General features: G+C 48.3%; 2 protein-coding genes across 12 annotated transcripts in view; one reads left to right on the top strand and one right to left on the bottom strand.

Annotated features, from left to right (window-relative positions):
• Positions 1-5,732, bottom strand: part of FAM163B (family with sequence similarity 163 member B) — a 70,424-nt gene extending 64,692 nt beyond the window's left edge. The window contains exon 1 of the mRNA XM_053281719.1: positions 5,180-5,732. The gene's annotated coding sequence lies outside the window, so the exon portion shown is untranslated. The remainder of the gene's footprint in view (positions 1-5,179) is intronic.
• The window catches only part of DBH (dopamine beta-hydroxylase), a 148,668-nt gene that overhangs the window by 66,875 nt on the left and 63,002 nt on the right, over positions 1-18,791 (top strand). Inside the window, exon 3 of one of the 11 annotated variants that reach the window (XM_053281710.1) lies at positions 4,913-5,236. The exons of 6 other annotated variants lie outside the window; for them this stretch is intronic. In XM_053281710.1, the coding sequence (XP_053137685.1) occupies positions 5,194-5,236 (43 nt within the window). In that variant the 5' untranslated portion in view covers positions 4,913-5,193. Of the gene's footprint in view, positions 1-4,912; positions 5,237-10,863; positions 10,999-11,417; positions 11,489-15,567; positions 15,627-18,791 lie in introns of those variants that run through there. 4 more of the 11 variants (XM_053281714.1, XM_053281717.1, XM_053281715.1 and 1 more) reach the window with 4 other exon arrangements.

Genomic DNA, 18,791 nt, shown 5'->3' with positions numbered 1-18,791 from the left:
CAGCCCACTCCAAGTTTCTGTCTTTCACGTCAGCTCTCTAGGGATGAGCAATTTTATTTTATTTTTTAAGGACTGAAGGCCACATCAAAATAACACACAGCGGAGGGGGCACAAATGTGTCTATTTCATGCTGCGGGCATGACAGTGGCCACATTCGCACGTAATGTGGAACCACAGTGGAACAGGCCTGAGGTTCTGTGGATGTTAAGTCCGAATGCAGGGAACCCAAGTCGAGTGCAGCGACAAAACCGTGGGTTCAGGATTGGAACTCCTATCTTGAGTTTCGTTGCCAAAATGCGAGGTTTTGGGCGGCCTATAGTACATCTGAATCTGGAACCGCAGGCTGCTGGCCCTGGAACCAGAGTTAAGTGAGGAAGCTCCTCTCTCAACTCCAGGATGATTGGCTGTGTGGGCTGTCAGTCAAGAAGGAAGCCCACACAGCCAGCTCCCCCGCCTCCCTGCAGGCTCACTGACTCCAGAGAGACAGCTCTTCGGTACATCCAAATTTGGACAGGAGAGCAAGGGGAGGGGATCAGCGTTCCCTCTAACAGGGATTCCCAGATGTTCTTGACTACAACTCCCAGAATCCCCAAGCAAAAGCCATTGCAGCTGGGGATTCTGGGAGCTGTAGTCAAGAACATCTGGGAATCTCTATTAGAGGGAACACGGAAGGGGATGAGGAACCGTGGGTCCATTAGACCCATGGTTCCACGTTACATGTGAATGCAGCCACTATGTTTTTTGCTTAGCTTCAAAGAGCGAAGTACTATGAGTCAGTCCTGGAGCTATAGATGCATCGACTTTCCTGAATTGTTATGGAAGGCCTCTTAAATGAGGGGACTTATTTCAATTAAATAATAATAATAATAATAGTTATATTCCGCCCCTCCAGGGCACTACTGCTCAGGACAGCTTACAACATTAATAGAAGGGATACAATACAGAACAATTAAAAACCCTAATACATTTGATTTTTTTTAATTAAAAAAGCAAGCTAAAACCAAATTAAAATGACATTTTAAAAAATTGAAATTAAAAGTGGTCAATAAAAACTAAGCACCTACTAGATATAAGCAGCAGATACAATATTTAAAAACTTCTCTAAAAATTATCTTATTTGAATTGTTGGGTAGGCCCTGTGAGGTATTTCATTAAGAACTGAAGACGTTGGAGAATGATGTTCATATAAGCCCTTTTAGCCAACATGGTCTTTGAGTGAAAAAGTAAGATCAACAAGGAAACATGTCGTCCAGAATATCATTTGGAGAACTGGACATTTCTATTTATCCACCTGGAAAAGAAATTACTTTCTAAACGGAGGCACACAATGTCTCTGTGCTGTGGACGTTGCTGGATAGATATACCTTTATGATTTCATCATGATAGTACATGACATTTTATAAGCTTTGTTTCAATGGTATTACACTTGAAGAATTATAATTATGTGCCTCTTTATATAGTCTTTAAAATATTCGTATAGTTTACTTAGGAACATAAAATGCTGCCTTATACTGAGTCAGGCCCTTGGTCCATCTAGCTCAGGATTTTTTTCACAGACCGGCAGCTGCTTCTCCAAGGTTGCAGGCAGGAATCTCTCTCAGCCCTATCTGGAGATGCTGCCAGGGAGGGAACTTGGAGCCTTCTGTTCTTCCCAGAGCAGCTTCATCCCATAAGGGGAAGATCTCCCAGTGCTCACACATGCAGTCTCCCATCCAAATGCAAACCAAGGTGGACCCTGCTTAGCAAAGAGGACAAGTCATGCTTGCTACCACAAGACCAGCTCTCTTCCCTTTTTTGGATCTTTACTATTGATGCCGACTATGAAGTAAATATACGCTCCCAAAGTAAACTCAGTAGACCCGTTCTTTCTTGACAGTCCTCTGCTGATTTTGGTTGCTGTGCTCAGAACAACTTTCTTCGCCCGGAGTAGGCAACCTCGGCTCTCCGGCTGTTGCTGAACTACAACTTCCATCATCCCCCACCATAATTTACTGGTAGGTGATGATGGATTTAGTGGCTTTTTAGTTTAGAAAAAAGACGACTGCGGGGAGACATGATAGAAGTCTATAAAATCATGCATGGCGTGGGGAAAATGGATAGAGAGACTTTTTTCTCACACACATAACGCTAGAACCAGGGGTCATCCCATGAAATGGATTGCCAGGAAATTTAGGACCAGCCAACAGAAGTACTTTTTCACACAATGCATTATCAACATGTGGAACTCTCTGCCACAAGATGTGGTGACAGCCAACAAGCTGGATGGTTTTAAGAAGGGTTTGGATAACTTCATGGAGGAGAGGTCTATCAAGGGAGGTCTATCTATCCACTATTTGGAGGACTATAGGCCACCTCTAGCCTCAAAGACCAGTTGCAGGGGAGTAACAGCAAGGCATGCCCTCAACTCCTGCCTGTAGGCTCCCAGTGGCATCAGGGTAAAACAGGATGCTGGACTAGATGGGTCTTGGGCCTGATCCAGCAGGGCTGTTCTAATATGTACTACTAAAAATGCTTTTGGTTAGGTACCACTACTACAAATATTTATATACTGCTGTTCAACAAATGTCCCCAAACTTGTATAGATAAAGAAATAATAAATAACATGGCTCCCTGTCCCATCAGGGCTTACATCAATCCAAAAAAGGAAACCTGAGATAGACCCCAGCAACAGCCGCTGAAGGGATGCTCTGCTGGGGATGGATAGGGCCAGTTGCTCTCATTAGAGCACTGGACTATGACCAGGGAGACCCGAATTCAAATCCCCGTTCAGCCATGAAACTCCCTGGGCGACTCTGGGCCTGACAGTGCTCCTCAAGCCTAACCCGCCTCACAAGGTTGTTGTGGGGATAGGCATTCTCCAGCCATTCTGGCTGTGGGTAATGGGAATTGTAGTCCAACATTGTCCAGGGAGCCAAGGTTGAGAACCTCTAGGAACACGGGAAGCTGCCATATACTGAGTCAGACCCTTGGTCCAGCTAGCTCAGTGTTGTCTACCCAGACTGGCAGCGGCTTCTCCAAGGTTGCAGGCAGGAATCTCTCTCAGCCTTATCTTGGAGACGCTGCCAGGGAGGGAACTGGGAAGCTTCTGCATGCAAGCAGGCTGGTGCTCTTCCACTGAGCTATGACCAATATTTTACAGTGTTCATATGTAGTCTCCCATTCAAATGCAAGCCAAGGTGGACCTTGCTTAGCACAGGGGGCCATTCATGCTTGCTACCACAAGACCAGCTCTCTGCCCTCCAAGCAACAAGGGCTCTCTTGACAGAGGAGGACTTTGATAAAATAAAAGGCAGCTGTATCATCTGGATGTACACTCTGCGTTTCTACCTCAACGTGCCTTTTTTCTAAAGCAAGGAAACGCATTAAGCATCCGAAGAGATCCAAGCAGTAAATGCAGCGGAAGAAGCATCCTTAGACCCTTAATTTCCAGAGGCAGGAGGCCAGCAGAAGGGCCGCTGAAGGAAATCAGAGTTCTCCAGCCGATTTAATTGCACAAATGGCAAATCAGAGCGGAGAATCCTCCAAGGTACTTATCAGCTAAGTCAAAAGGAGACAGGCAAGCCACACAGGGCTTTTTCCTACTGCAAGTTCCCAATCTAAACATGAAGGCCCTCCTCAATGCATTATTCGCCTCAGGATCTGGTACTGACAGATACACTGCCTCTGAACATGGAGGATCTACTTTTGCAGGATGTCGTTCAGAGCCACTTATAGGTCTATCCTCGGGATGGCCCACTTGATGCTCTCCAGCTGTTGGACTATGTGCGGCTGGGGATGATGGGAGTTGTAGTCCAAGTTCCAACAGCTTGGAAAGCCTCAGGTTGGCCACCCCTAGTCTTTCCCCTTTAAAATCTACTTAAGGTACATAGGAAAATAGGAAGCTGCCATATACTGAGTCAGACCATTGGTCTATCTAGCTCAGTATTGTTTACCCAGACTGGCAGCAGCTTCTCCAAGGTTGCAGGCAGGATGCCTGCAACACCCTTAGGGAATGGAGCCGCTCTGGGAAAAGCAGAAGGTTCCAAGTTTCCTCCCTGGCAGCATCTCCAAGATTGGGCTGAGAGAGATTCCTGCCTGCAAATTTGGAGAAGCTGCTGCCAGTCTGGGTAGGCAATACTGAGCTAGATGGACCAATGGTCTGACTCAGTATATGGCAGCTTGCTTTGTACCTGTCCTCAGGAACCTAAGGTGTGTGAGAGGTGTCTCTGTGCTCTGCGGGGTTGTGCAAGGCTAATCAAATCCTACATCCATGGAGAAGGTCTTGTGTTCTTGTCAGATGTATGCTTGATAGGAGGGGTCCCCAACCTTGGGACCCCAGAGGATGTTGGACTACAGCTCCCATCATCCCCAGTCCCAGGGGCTGATGGGAGTTGCAGTCCAACATCTGGGGACTCCTGATCTATGGGAAGAGAGAGCATACTGCAAAAGAATAATATTGAGTTTACCCAAACAGAAGGCGGCTCTGAATTTAAGACCGCCCCCTTAAAAAGCAGAATTTAAATACAGGTCAGACCTGCATTTATCTGAAGGGTGCTGAATTTAAGATGAATCCCCAGTTTCTAACATCAAAGAACTGGGGGGGGGGGCGCGAGGAGGAGAAACGAACCTTGGAGTCAAGTAAATAGGATAATAATAAAGGCCTTGGTCACGATGGATACGTGATGGCAGCTATTAGCTATGAGTTAATTGAGCCTCCATCTTCAGGCATAATGTACCTTCAAGTACAAGATGCAGGGGACCAGAAAAAGGCCCGCCTCCATGCCTTGCTCGCTCCCAATTGGCTGCTTTCAGAAACGGAATGCTATTCAGACCAGATCCGGCAGGTACTTCTCAAAATTGAGAGGAAGAAAGACCTATTCTGAAATATAAAGGAGACACACATTCCCTTCCCCATGCTTGAATCGTGTTCCAGATGACCCCCCGCGGGCTCAAGCCTCTTTCCCTCGAAACCTCGTGATGTTCGACCTTTTGGTGGTCTACACCTGAGTAGACCCCCCTCCCAGAGAGAGAGCCCCTTCAAAGCCACGGCAACCGAGGGAAACACACCCCTAGCAAACACACAGCGAGCATCTCCGGCTTGCGCCCCGAAGAGGAAGGATGCTGGACCACTGGGCTGGAAAGAGAAGCAGGGACGGAACCGGACGCCGGAGCCAAACCGGAGCGAAACCCGATCGCCTACCTTGAGCAACTGGAATGGGCTTCGGAGCGCCTTGTGGTCCCGTCTTCTGGATCTCAGGTGCGAGGCTCGCCTGCTTCCAGCGGGTGGGACATCAATGCGAGCAGAGCCACCCTCTGGGGGTGTGGGCTGGCAATCACGCCCACATGACCCTTGCCCAAGAGGACAAGGTGGGTGGGATGCTGCCTGCTGAGTCTGGCTGTGGGGCTGGGCTCGCTGGCAGCTGCAGTTCGCCTTCCGGCCAGGTGCCTGGCTAATGCCCGCCGTCCATCACACCTGAGCCATGCCCGACCCTGCTCGCCTCCGCCTCCCCACAGCTGTCTCCAAAGTTCAGGGCGGCGAGCGCCGAGGAGGCGTGCAAAGGCAGAGAAGCGCAGCGCAAAGAGGCCAGGGATCAGTGCCGGGGGGGGGGCTGTTGCGGGGGGGGGGGAGGCAGGAGAGGAAAGGGGGGGAAGCAAAGGGCGCGGATGCGCTTTCTGGAGGCTGCTGCCGGGAGCCCGACGCTGCTGCTGTTGCTTTGCAGCTGCTGCTGCTGCTGTTGCTGTCCTGGGCAAGCTCGCGCTGGAGGAGGCTGCAGGCGCGCGCCGGGCGCGGGGGATGACGCGCGCGCGCCACGCCGGCCAGTCCCGGGTATTGCAGCTAGGCGCGCGCGCCGCGCTGCTGGAGTCGGGCTTGCAAACTCTCGACTCCAAGGGAGCTCGGCTCTGGGGGCCGCAAGCCTGAATGGCCCCCCCCCGTGCTAAGCCGGGCCCGCCCTGGTTTTCATTTGGATGGGAGACAGCTGAGAGAACTGGAGGGTATTCCCCTCACGCAATGGGTCCGCTCTGGGAAGAGCAAGAAGGTTCCACGTTCCTTCCCTGGCAGCATCTTCAGATAAGGTTGAGAGAGACTCCTGCCTGCAGCCCTGGAGAAGCTGCTGCCAGTCTGGGTAGACAGTACTGAGCTAGATGGACCAAGGGTCTGACTCTGTAATTCAGGGGTGTAGCTAGGAGGCCTGTGTTAGCCCCTCTTCCCCAGTGGCCCCTCAGAGCAAGGGAGATAATGAAGAAAATGGGGAGAAGTGGGGGTGGGGCTCACAAGCTGGGGGTCCTGGGTTCTTTGAACCCATCCGCTTAATTCTAGCTATGCCCCTGCTCTGTGTCCTGTGCTCCAAAGGAAGGGCTGGAAGGGTGCGGTGGTTCCCCTTCTTAGCACCCCACCTCCAACTGTCCTAAGGGAGCCGGAAGTCTGGAAGGCAGGCTTCCAAAGAGGAGTGAGATTGCTGCTTTATTAATTTTGTTTTTTTACATTTATATCCCGCTCTTCTTCCAAGGAGCTCAGAGTACGTGGTTGGGTGTATCCTCACAACAACCCTGTGAGGTAGGTTAGGCTGAGAGAGACATGACTGGCCCAGAGTCACCCAGTGATTTTTATGGTTGAGTGGGGATTTGAACTCAGGTCTTCCCGGTCCTCGTCCAACACTCTAACCACTATGCTATGCTGGCTCTCCCTACTTTGCCTTGTATGCATAGCTGGGTGCAGGAGAAGGCCTTGTGCAGGGATGCCTTTTCCTTTCCGGCACACCTGTAAGACATGCTTTTCACCACAAGGTGCGGGGGAGATGAATTTTATTTCCTTTTTCTTTATTTTTATTCCCCATATTTATATGCCACCCAAAACTCACGTCTCTGGGCTGGTGTACAAGAAAATGAAAACACAGATGAAAACAAAACCAGAACATTACGAGAGCTTAATCATCACCAAGAATTCTAGACGTTGAATTGAAAAAGTCAAGTTTTGTTCGGAGCTGCAGTATCAAGGCAGTGTGTGTGCACCTGCATTCGGAGTAGGGCCTTCCTGATTCAACCTGAGTGGGATCGAAAATTAACTCAGCAGACATTTAAAAATGTGCGCGCACGCACATGTGCACATGCCTTAGAGAGAACACTGGTCCCCATTGCTTGTTGTATTACAATTCTTCTTCTTTTGTGTCATTATCGTCGTCGTCATTGTGGATTACAATTCCCATCTTCCCCCACCAAATGCCATTGTGGCTGGAGAGATGGAGGGTTGTAGTCCACATCGCATGGGGACCCAATGTTGAGAACCTCTAGACTCTTTCCAGATCCTTTCGGGGAGTCCACAATCAGAGCAGAACAGTTATGACCTTTCCCGTTCTCAGTAATCGGAGGTATACTGCCTCTGTACATGGGGGGTTTGTTTTGTCATCATGGCTTTCAGTTAGGAACCTAGGAAGCTGCCATATACTGAGTCAGACCATTGGTCTATGTAGCTCAGTATTGTCTTCACAGACTGGCAGCGGCTTCTCCAAGGTTGCAGGCAGGAATCTCTCTCAGCCCTGTCTTGGAGATGCTGCCAGGGAGGGAACTGGGAACCTTCTGCTCTTCCCAGAGCGGCTCCATCCCTGAAGGGGAATCTCTTCCAGTGCTCACACTTCTAGTCTCCCATCCATATGCAGCCAGGGTGGACCCTGCTTAGCTAAGGGGACAAGTCATGCTTGCTACCACACGACCAGCTCTCCTCTCCTAAATTAAGACCTTAGTCTTAATCTTGGGTATGGCCAGATTCAAAGGGGTTATCGGGATGCCAACCTTTTTTTCTTGGCCATGCCCCTGTGCCTTTTAAGCTTCCTCTGCTGCTTTCCATCGGGCCCAGAAGAGTTTCACCTGCAAAATTTATGGTTCAGATGGCTGTTAAAAGCAGTCGCAAGGTTGAAGAGGGAGCAATCCCAGTCCAGCAGAGATCCATCTAGGCCAGGGGTTCTCAGATCTCCACATATTGTTGGACTACAGTTCCCATCATCTCCTGCCACCATGCTGTTGGACTACAAAAACCATTGCACCTGGGAACCTCAGGCCTAGTCTAGCTTCAAGATCCAGGACATACCAGCACAGCAATGGCTTCCCCTTCTTGTCTGTCCAACTTTCCAGTGTCCGCCTCGGTTCTTTTATATAACCAGCTTCTTCCAAGAAAGGGGCTTCTGTGAGGTTCATAGATCATCTCCGATGCAGACCGTTCTTAAAAAGTCCAGCTCTGCTTTCTTGAACTTCCCGTGCCTTCTGCCTAGTTTCTTTTCCTGGACGGTCTCCAGAAGCGCTATCTAATTATTCCTAATATTTAAGCTTTCCCTGGTTGGCGACTTTAAGCTTTACTGCTTGACGTAAACAAGAATAATTTGTCCCCGTCCCTCTTTAAGCAGCAAATTTGCTAAAGAGTACTTAAAACGGTATCACTTACTCCACACTTACCACTTAATCTGCAGAGAAGAACAGTTGCCTTTAATTAATTAATCCCTGAGAAAACCAATTACCACCTTCGCCAGCCGTTTAAACACATTTTGCGAGCGGAGGAGAGATGATCAGGTGGAAAGATGACGTGTGGGCCCGCTGGAGTGTTGACAGGCAGGGAGAGCTGGGGTTACGTTTGTCTGTTCCGATCAACTTTCCGAGTTTCAGAGTTCTTGCCTGGTAGATATTTCCGCCCCCACCCCAGTCTCCTTTAATAATAATAATAATAATAATAATTTATTTCTTGTTTACACAGTCAGACAGGTGTTATTGACTGGTTTGTTTTATCCAGACATCGAGTCCTTCCCAAGGACCTGGGATGCCAGAATTTTATTATCAATATTGTTGTTATTATTATAGATATCGTCACAGAATATAGGCTGTTCCCAGTAAAGCTGCTTTTTGTAATTGAAGGATGGTGATTTCTGTGGCCCCTCTGGTGTTGAGGTGCTCTTCAAGGTCTTTTGGAACTGCACCCAGGGCGCCAGTGACCACTGGGATGATTTGGGTCTTCTTCTGCCACAGCCTTTCAATTTCAATTTGTAGATCTTTGTATTTGGTGATTTTTTCTATTTCTTTTTCTTCTATTCTGCTATCCCCTGGTATTGCTATGTTGATTATTTTGACTTGTTTTTCTTTCTTCTTGACTACAGTTATATCTGGTGTATTGTGTGGCAGATGTTTGTCTGTTTGTAGTCGGAAGTCCCATAATATTTTTACATCTTCATTTTCTTCAACTTTTTCAATTTCATGGCCCCACCAATTCTTGGCGGCTTCTTCTTCTTATTTATTTATTTATTTATTTATTTATTTATTTATTTTTACATTTATATCCCGCTCTTCCTCCAAGGAGCCCAGAGCGGTGTGATCCATACTTGAGTTTCTCTTTCACAACAACCCTGTGAAGTAGGTTAGGCTGAGAGAGAAGTGACTGGCCCAGAGTCACCCAGCTACTATTCATGGCTGAATGGGGATTTGAACTCGGGTCTCCCCGGTCCTAGTCCAGCACTCTAACCACTACACCGCGCTGGCTCCTGGCATGAAGGCAGGCAAGGATATAAAAAGAATATGGTTCCGAAATTAGTCCCTAGGTTATCTGACTGCAGAGCAGGTTTGCCAACTTCTTTCTCACCCTTGGCTCCTGTGCCTTTAACAGTAGCTTGGGCTGCAGACTTTAGTACAGTACAGGGCGGCTCAACTTTGGCCCTCCTGGAGACGTTGGCCTACATCTCCTGTAATCCCTGGCTATTGGCCACTGTGGCTGGGGATTATGGGAGTTGTAGTCCAAAAACAATTAAGGGGGGGGCCGAAGTTGAGCAGGCCTGGTATAGTGGTTCCCAACCTGGGTTCCACCAGATGTTGATGAACTACAACTCCCATCATTCCCAGCTACAATCAATTGTATGGGAGTTGTATGTTGTTATAGTCACCTTGTTGAAGCTAAGCAGGTGTGGCCTACAATTCCCATAATCTGCTGTGGCTGGGGATTATGGGAGTTGTAGTCAAGAAACAGCTGGGGCCCCCCAAGGTTGAACAGGTCTGCCCTAAGGGGATGCGGCCATAGCTCAGTGGAACAGGAACATAGGAAGCTGCCATATACTGAGTCAGACCTTTGGTCCATCTAGCTCAGTATTGTCTTCACAGACAGGCAGCGGCTTCTCCAAGGCTGCAGGCAGGAATCTCTGTCAGCCCTATAACGTACTGTATGCTTTGGTAGTTTGTTGGTTCAATAAAAAAAATCATGTCCTGTCTTGGAGATGCTGCCAGGGAGGGAACTTGGAACCTTCTGCTCTTCCCAGAGCAGTGCTCCGATGTCGTCTCCCATCCAAATGCAAACCATGGAGGGTCCCACTTAGCAAAGGGGCAATTCATGGTTGCCGCCACAAGATGGACCTTGGCAGCATCTCCAGGTAGGGCTGGGAAGACCCCTGCCTGAAGCCTGGCTGCCAGTCCGTGCAGTGACAATGGTGCTTCTGTGGGCTTGGGAACATGGGAAGCTGCCAATTGCCAGACTGTTGGTTGACTAGCTCACTGCAATGCCCGCCTGCAACCTTGGAGAAGCTGCTGCCAGTCTGTGCAGACAATACACAACAGCTCTAGGAGCTCGAGTGTGGAGATTCTTGCTCTCCCTTTAAATTCCCCACTGACACAGCTGCCGCTTGTTTCACCTAGAGAAGGCCTTGGCTGAGGTTTTTCCCAGGTTTCTTAGCTTTGCCTGATTACTGCCGGGGTTGTTGCCAATGTGAATTTGAAGATACCGGGTCAAGAGGTGCATCAGGCTCCTTGGGGGAACCAAAGACCCACGTTTGTTCTCTTCAAATCAAAATCATGGACTCATATTCATCAAAGCATCTGCTGTGGAACCGGGGGGGGGGGGGGAGGGAGGGACACACCAAATGCACCAGATGTGTCTAGCCTAGCCTTAGGAAAGTCATCGTGACTCCAGACACCTCTTGGGCGGACTTAAAGGTACACCTTGCTCCTCTCTGTGTCCTTGATGGTTTGATATTCGGGGACCCCTGGAGTTCTGAAACGGTGAGCTTTCCAAGGCAATCCTTTGTGGGTTACCAGGCTTTTTAATGGGGCTTGCTCCTAGTTGAGTGGACATAGTCAGTTCATTAAACTGATCATTAGCGTCTTCATTTTTTGATGATTTGGTCCTGGTATGTCCAGGCCTGTAACACGGATGCCGGGTTTTGCTTTGGAACCAGGAGTTGCTTTCGGAACGATTTGCAATTTAATATCTCAAGCAGGCATGCTAAAACGATTAGCAGGCATACTTACGAGATTAACAGAAGCATACGGCTTCTGATCAGGAAGATGCTCACGTAGCTGCCAACGTGTCCCTATTTGCCCACTCACCTGAATGGGGAAATAGGGCCAGGTTAGCAGGTATGGGTTGAAGCTGTAGAAAGCCCTGATGAGTGTCGATATGCCACAACGGAGAGTGAAATGGGAATTCTGAATGGAGTTTGGCAGTTCCTGGCACAGCTGGGTTGAAACGGTTAGGGAGAGGCTTGATCAGGTCAGTGGAATGTTGAGAGGGGACAGGCTGTTGTTCTAATGGTGCTGTGTGGTGGTGGGCATTCTCTGCACACCATAGGCTCTGGATATCCTGTTGGGAGTGTGTGTCTGTTGAAGAAATTCTCCATGCAGTGGGCCTTGAGTTCAGAGGTGCTCTTAGCCCCGGACTTTGGGGCCAAAGTCCGGGGCCAACACAGTCCCTGGGGGCCCCCAAACTTGGCTTGTTAGGGATGACCTGTTAAAAAGTGGTTAATGAGGGTTCCCCACATTGTTGTGTTTTGGGGCGTCCAGCTGGCTCTCCGGTGTTTCTGGAAGCTCATTCTCGGAGGGGGAAAGGGGCGTACCTGTTTCTGGTATTTGTAGAGAAGTGAGTGTGTGTGTGTGTAAACTAAGGCACTTTATCTGAAAGATCAAGGATGTTTCTGGACTCAGTGTGCTTCTTGAATGGCCAGAAATGCCTTTTCAACTATAGTGCGCCATACCCAGGGCCGGCCAATTTCCCACTGTTCGGGCAATAAGCCTTTGGCATATCTTCGTTTGGCTACTGTAATGCAAGCCATGCGGGGCTTCTCTTGAAAGTGTGGTCTTTCTCTCTCTCTCTCCCTTTTTGAAACTACTCTGGGGACTTTTGTTGATAAGCGGTATATAAATATACACCATCATATGTTTCCATGGGTTTCCCTAGCCTGACTTAAGGAAAGTGGGCTTATGAAATCACCCAGCCTTCCATGTGGGGGTCCCCCTCTCCACTTCACAATGCCTGGACCAATTTGGATCTAATTTGGCACAGCTGTTGGGACACCTCAGCTGCCTCGTTTGTCATGATGTCATCCACCCCAGTTCAAGATGGCAGATGCATGGCAAAGGCACAAGTGGGCGAGAAGATGGTAATTCTCAAGATTGCAATGAAAGGAAAGTAGGCTGATTAGTTCTTACCCAAACTTCTTGTTGCTTCAGGACCTAATGGGTTGTTGGGAATCCTACCCGCTGCCAGGCTCCCAGGACCTGCTAAAGCCCTGTTATTTCAGGAGGCCCAAGTCAAGTAGTTTGCTGTGTTCTTTTGCTTTTCCGAGGCTATTTTATGCTCTTGCTGGGTGGTTTTTAGTTGTGTCGTGTTTGTTTGTTAAACGTTAGATGAGCGATGTAAATACATGCATAATAATGTCAAATACTTATACCACGCAGTTCAACCGTATAATTGAATTCGTCGCAGGAAGCAAATCATAACTAGAAATGTGAAGGCCGTGTGGGGGAGACCTTGGGGAAAATGGGGGTGTTCATTCCCCCCCCCCGGGGAAAAATGTGTGTGTTCCCTCTCTTCCCAGTTTTTTTCATGCAGTTTTTTTTTATTTTTAATTTTTTTTCCAGTGTTTCCCTCTTTCTCCAGTTCCCCCCCGCCCAAATACCCGAGTTCAAATCCCCCATTCAGCCATGAGACTTGCTGGGTGACTCTGGGCCAGTCACTTCTCTCTCAGCCTAGCCTACTTCACAGGGTTGTTGTGAGGAGAAACTTAAGTATGTAGTACACCGCTCTGGGCTCCTTGGAGGAAGAGCGGGATATAAAATGTAAAAATAACAAAATATATATTTATAACTAAATATTTCCACTTCAGATAGCAGAGCATTAACACTTTCACATGAAATTCAGGTTCAACCTACTTGGATGGTGAGACAGCATCTAAACTTGTATAGGGACATAGGAAGCTGTCATATACTGAGTCAGACCATTAGTCTATCTAGCTCAGGATTATCTGGCAGCAGTTTCTCCAAGGTTGCAGGCAGAAATCTCTCTCCGCCCTGTCTTGGAGATGCTGCCAGGGAGGGAACTGGGGACCTTCTGCTCTTCCCAGACCTCTTCCCAGATGGACCTTCTGCTCCATCCCCTAAGTGGGGGAGTCTCTTACAGTGCTGCTCACACTTCTAGTCTCCCTTTCATATGCAACCAGGGCAGACCCTGCTTAGCTGAGGGGACAAGTCATGCTGGCTACCACCAGACCAGCTCTCTTCTCCTGGACAAGTTCTCCTCTTGAGGTTAGGCAGAGAGAGAAGTGACTTGCCCAGAGTCACCCAGTGGGTTTCACGGCTGAACAGGGATTTGAACCTGGGTCTCCCCAGTCCTAGTTCACTCTAACCATGACACCACGCTGCTCCTACAGCAAACATTTAAGGTGAACTGACGGGTTTTTGGTCGGGCCAAACATCAGAGGAATTTCTCGGGAAGCCGGAAGGTCTTGGCAACGGGTTCTTTGAGCATCTCTCGAGCTGTGCCAAGCTAGCGACATGGAGGTCTATTAGCAGCAGAATTGCGGGGTTTTGTGCTCAACAAGAATATTGCAAGCTCAATTTGGAGTCTGCTATTTTTGGGAGCCGATGGAAGCAATATTTATTTGCAGCCACTTTAACACCTTACTTCCATGGCAACCTAGTAGACCACCAAAACACAACAGAATTCAAAACAATGCCATCCAAGAAGGCTTACTTGTCCAAGAAAGATGTTCCCAGCTTAGCCGATCTCGCCAGGAGGAAACACACACACACAGAGGTGGTTGCTTGCTAGCATAGGGCAAAGCTCCTGTGACTCTAACAGCTGTGTAACAGGCAGATGTCACACAAGCAAAGCTCTGTCAGTCACTCTGCTTGGCCCGAACTCGGCACTGAAATGGTCTGAGGTTATCGGACACTGTTGCATGTCGGAGTGATGGAGGACATGTCCGGCTCTCCTCACTGGTGGAGCATGTGCAGCAGTGGGGCGGGCGGGGGGGAGGAGGTCATCCCGGTGAACTAAAGGAAGAGGCAATACTAGGGCGCAGTGACATCGGGCACCAGTGGAGCAGGCAGGAGCGTGCAAGAAGGAGAGCTGGCCTTGTGGTAGCAAGCATGAATTGTCCCCTTTGCTAAGTAGGGTCCTCTGTGGTTTGCATTTGAATGGGAGACTACTTGCATGAGCACTGTAAGATATTCCCCTTCAGGGATGGAGCTGCTCTGGGAAGAGCAGAAGTTTCCATGTTCCTTGACCTGGCAGCATCTCCAAGATCGGGCTGAGAGAGACTCCTGCCTGCAACCTTGGAGAAGCCGCTGCCAGCCTGTGAAGACAATACTGAGCTAGATGGACCAAGGGTCGGACCAAGGGTATGCTCTGTCTTAACCCTAGAGACAGGGCCTTCTCGGTTGTGGCCCCTTGACTTTGAAACACCCGTCATAGGAACCTAGGAAGCTGCCATATACTGAGTCAGACCATTGGTCTACCTAGCTCAGTATTGTCTTCACAGACTGGCAGCGGCTTCTCCAAGGTTACATGCAGGAGTCTTTCTCAGCCCTATCTTGGAGATGTTGCCAGGGAGGGAACTTGGAACCTTCTGCTCTTCCCAGAGTGGCTCCATCCCCTAAGAGGGGAATCTCTTGCAGAAGAGCTTTGCCATACTCCCTCTCTCTGAGTTTTTAAGAAGCAGCCGTATAGAGAGGCTTGTTAATATTTTATACACTGCTTATATCTGGTAGGTTTGTTTATCATATTTATATACCACCTCTTGTGTGTGTGTGTGTGTGTGTATCTAGGGGGTATACACAATTTCTTAGTGCGTAGATGTTTAGTGATCACTTTTAATTTCAAAATTTTTTAAAAGTAGTTTTAATTGTGGTTTTAGCCTGGTCCTTTAACTTTTTAAAATTTTATTAATTTCTTCTATACTGTATCTATTTTATTGATCATGTAGGCTGCCCTGAGCAGTCGTGAACTGGAGGGGCAGGGTATAAATATTTTTTTTAAATGACCGGCCTCTACATGGAGATGGGGTGGGTGGTTAGGCTGACCCCACCTCATAGCTACATGCCTAGCTACCAGCTTTTATTCTGCAAAACCCAACTTTTCTTGGCACAGAGAGTGTTGCTTTTTTAAAAGTGTGTGCACACACAGACACAGACACAGACACACACACCACACAGCTCTGGCCAGAATGGCAGGGTGGCTGTATTATTTAGAGGTCGGAGCATCCCTTTGGCATGCTGTTAAAATGTATAAATCTCTTGCTTGTGCCTGAGCTCAAGCTGGAACTAGAGAAGGAAGCACAGAATCGTGCCGAGTGCCTCCTTCGGACAGGCAGGCCGAGAGATGCTGGAGAGAGAACCTGCCTGGACCCAAGGTGAAAGGCATCTAGGAGGCAGGAGGAAGATGGTCTGCACCTTCAGAGAAGGGGTGGGAGGGGAATTGAGGGAGGGGAACCGATTCCGGTCAGGGCAGAAGCCAAGCGGGACCTGGGCCGGCAAGCAGAATTGCAAGCTTAGCTGCAGGGCAGCCAGGACGAGATTGAGAGTTGTGTTCTTTCGAGGCTGTGGCATTAAGAGTATTTTCAGACATCAGGTTGATCTCTTGGAGGGTTGCCAGCTGCTGACCTAAAGAGAGCTCCTGTCTGCGTCACAGCTGCCTGGCTGGGAAAGGCTCAGCAGGGGATAGCTGCTGCTTCCCACAAAGCAGACGGGCGAGCTGTGGAACTCCGGGCCACAGGATGCTGTAACTGCTTCTCGTTTGCAGGATTTCTAATTAAGATCTACCTGTCAAGTAGTTTGTTTGTTTAGCCATTGCCATAACACAGAGATTTGACTCAAGATCAGGTAGATAAAATGTTAGTTTGCTAGGTGGATACTCTCTTGGAATCATCTCCTTTGACAGCCGCAGCACACATTTGATGCCCTTTTTAGAGAATCGATGTATTCCTTAGCAAATGTGGGCATATGCGTGCTTCAGAATCGAAATACGTTTTAACTGTGCATTTATATTCCTTTTAATAAGTGATTTTTTTTCTTGTAAATTTTTCTTGTAAAGTGGTCTATGGTTATCAATAAAATTTTTATGTAAGGGGTATTTATTACTTGTATAGTTTTAAAATTTAAATAGATCGGTGATTTACGTATTTATTTTATTGCTGGATTCTTTGGGGGTGATTATTATTAAGTGGGGATCCAGTACATGTTTCCCCTGTTGCTTGTTTTATGACTTCCGATGTGGTTAGAAACCGTATTGTCCGTTTTGATTTTGAACGTTGGAAAATATCAAAGTTTTGAAAAGAGGCTCATGGAAGCGGGCAGTGGGGAGGGATGCAAATCACACAGCCCAAGGGACAACAGGGAAAGGAGGTTCCATGGATCAGCGCAAGGTTGCCTGCAAAGGCAAATCAATGGAACGGGTGGAGAATATGAAAAGTTATTGATTGCTTTGTCTTTAGAAACTGACAGGAAGCAAACAGAGGATTCTCCGCCTCCCCAGTTTAAGTATCCCAATCGGTTAAGGAATACCGGCTTGCACGCTAGTGAATGAATACAGAATTATTTATGATCTCCACCAGTTCTGCTCTTGTGCAGCATTTACCTGAATTGTTTAGGGCAGGAGAAATTGGTTTAGTAAGAGTTTGTGTTAGAATTTCTGTGGTGTGTGTGCTTTTGCATGTTCCTGATACTGGTCTATGATTGTTTACCTGTAATGTAATTGAAATAAGAAACACTAGCCTATGTCCACCCTACCTAGGACGTTGCAAATGACTCTATAAACATTTTAGTGTGCATTAAGACAACCTATTTTTGTAACCTGCTAAGTATTTTTAACTGTATTTAAAAGCTGAGATAGCCTCAGATGGAAGCAGCCTGTACTAATTGAATAAAACTTTTTAAAAGTTATTTTCTTTTTACAAGCCTCTCCGAGTTGGTTTTTAACTCGGGGGAAAAGGGGAGGTGGCAAAGAGGGATTCCTCTGGTGCAAACGCATCCTCAAGCATTCAGCAGCTACCACTTTTCTCACCACGTGAGGCTTGCACGTGGAAGATTTTTGATCTTTTCCAATAGCAAAATGAAGAGAGTTTTCCCCTGGGAATTCCACCTTGAGCCAAGAGAGGTCCCAGCTCTGTTACAGAGAGGGGATGGTGGTGTCGGCAGCCATTTTTGAACCTACCAAGATTACAGAATACTTTTAGGAGAAGCCTAGCCAGACAGTTCAACAGGGATGATGCAGCATTTCTTTCCCTCACGTGAGCTTGCTCTGAGACAAAGGCTTTAATCCGCTACAGCCTTGATTTGCATTTGGATGGCAGACTACATGTGTCAGCACTGTACGAAATTCCCCTTAGGGGATGGGGAGAGCATCTGTAGGAATTTCCAAGTTCTGCAGGAGTTTCCAAGTTCCCTCCCTGGCAGCGTCTCCAAGACAGGGCTGAAGAGAGACTCCTGCCTGCAACCTTGGAGAAGCCGCTGCCAGTCAGGGTAGACAATGCTGAGCTAGATGGACCAAGGGTCTGCCTTGTGCATGAGCTGGCTCTGGTCTATGGACATCTGCTTTCATGAGAGAGAGGGAGTTTGGGGAGCAATTTGGGAAACATTTCATTTGTGATGCTAGGGCATCTGAAGTGAAATTTTGGATAATTTTAGATCAAAGGGCCTCTGAGAGATGTGGATTTGTGGCGTATTAAAGGATTATTCAAATTTTCTGTATGCAAATACCAGTGCACAAATTTGACAGCAGAAGATAAAGCTGCTTTACGATGCCACACTCGAGAGCTTTAGAGCTCCATCCTCTGCGGTGGAAGCAAAGCACCACAGGCATGTGGGCCCAAATTCCAAGCCGCTGGAAGAAGACAAGGATACGGGAGAGAAGCCCGCCCTGCACTCGTCTGGAGATGAGGAGACAGGAGTGGGGTTCTGTAGCCGTGGGTAGCTATTGAAGTGGTGGTGGGGATGCGAAGGAGATGTGTCATTGGACTGCAGAAAGCTGCCTTATACTAAATCAGACCATTGGTCCATCTAGCTCAGTATTGTCTTCACTGACTGGCCGCTGGGTAGGACTAACAAAAGGAAGTACTTTGTCCCACAACACATAATTGGCCTATGGAATTCTCTGCAACAAGATGTGGTAACGGCCAACAACCTGGATGGCTTTAAGAGGGGTTGGGATGCCCTCAGCTCTTGCCTGTGAACTTTCCAGCGGCGTCGGGTGGGCCACTGTGTGAAACAAGTTGCTGGACTAGATGAGCTTCCTTGGGCCTGATCTGTGCTTATGTTCTTAAGGTTACAGGCAGGAGTCGTTCTCAGCCCTATCTTGGAGATGCCAGAGAGGGAACTTGGAACCTACTGCGTGCAGGTGCTCTTCCCAGAGCAACCCCACCCCCTAAGGGGAAATCTCTTCCAGTGCTCACACCTGGAGTCTCCCATTCAAATGCAAACGAGGGTGGAGCCTGCTTAGCAAAGGGGACAAGTCATGCTTGTGTTAATGGAACTGCCTTGAGGCTGATTGGCCTGTCCCCCCTCTTAGTTCGGGGCGAATG

The sequence above is a fragment of the Hemicordylus capensis genome, chromosome 17, assembly GCF_027244095.1.
Source record: "Hemicordylus capensis ecotype Gifberg chromosome 17, rHemCap1.1.pri, whole genome shotgun sequence".
NCBI classification, from domain to species: Eukaryota; Metazoa; Chordata; class Lepidosauria; order Squamata; family Cordylidae; genus Hemicordylus; species Hemicordylus capensis.
Note: the sequence above shows the minus strand (reverse complement) of the source record. Positions and strands in the feature narration are given on the sequence as shown.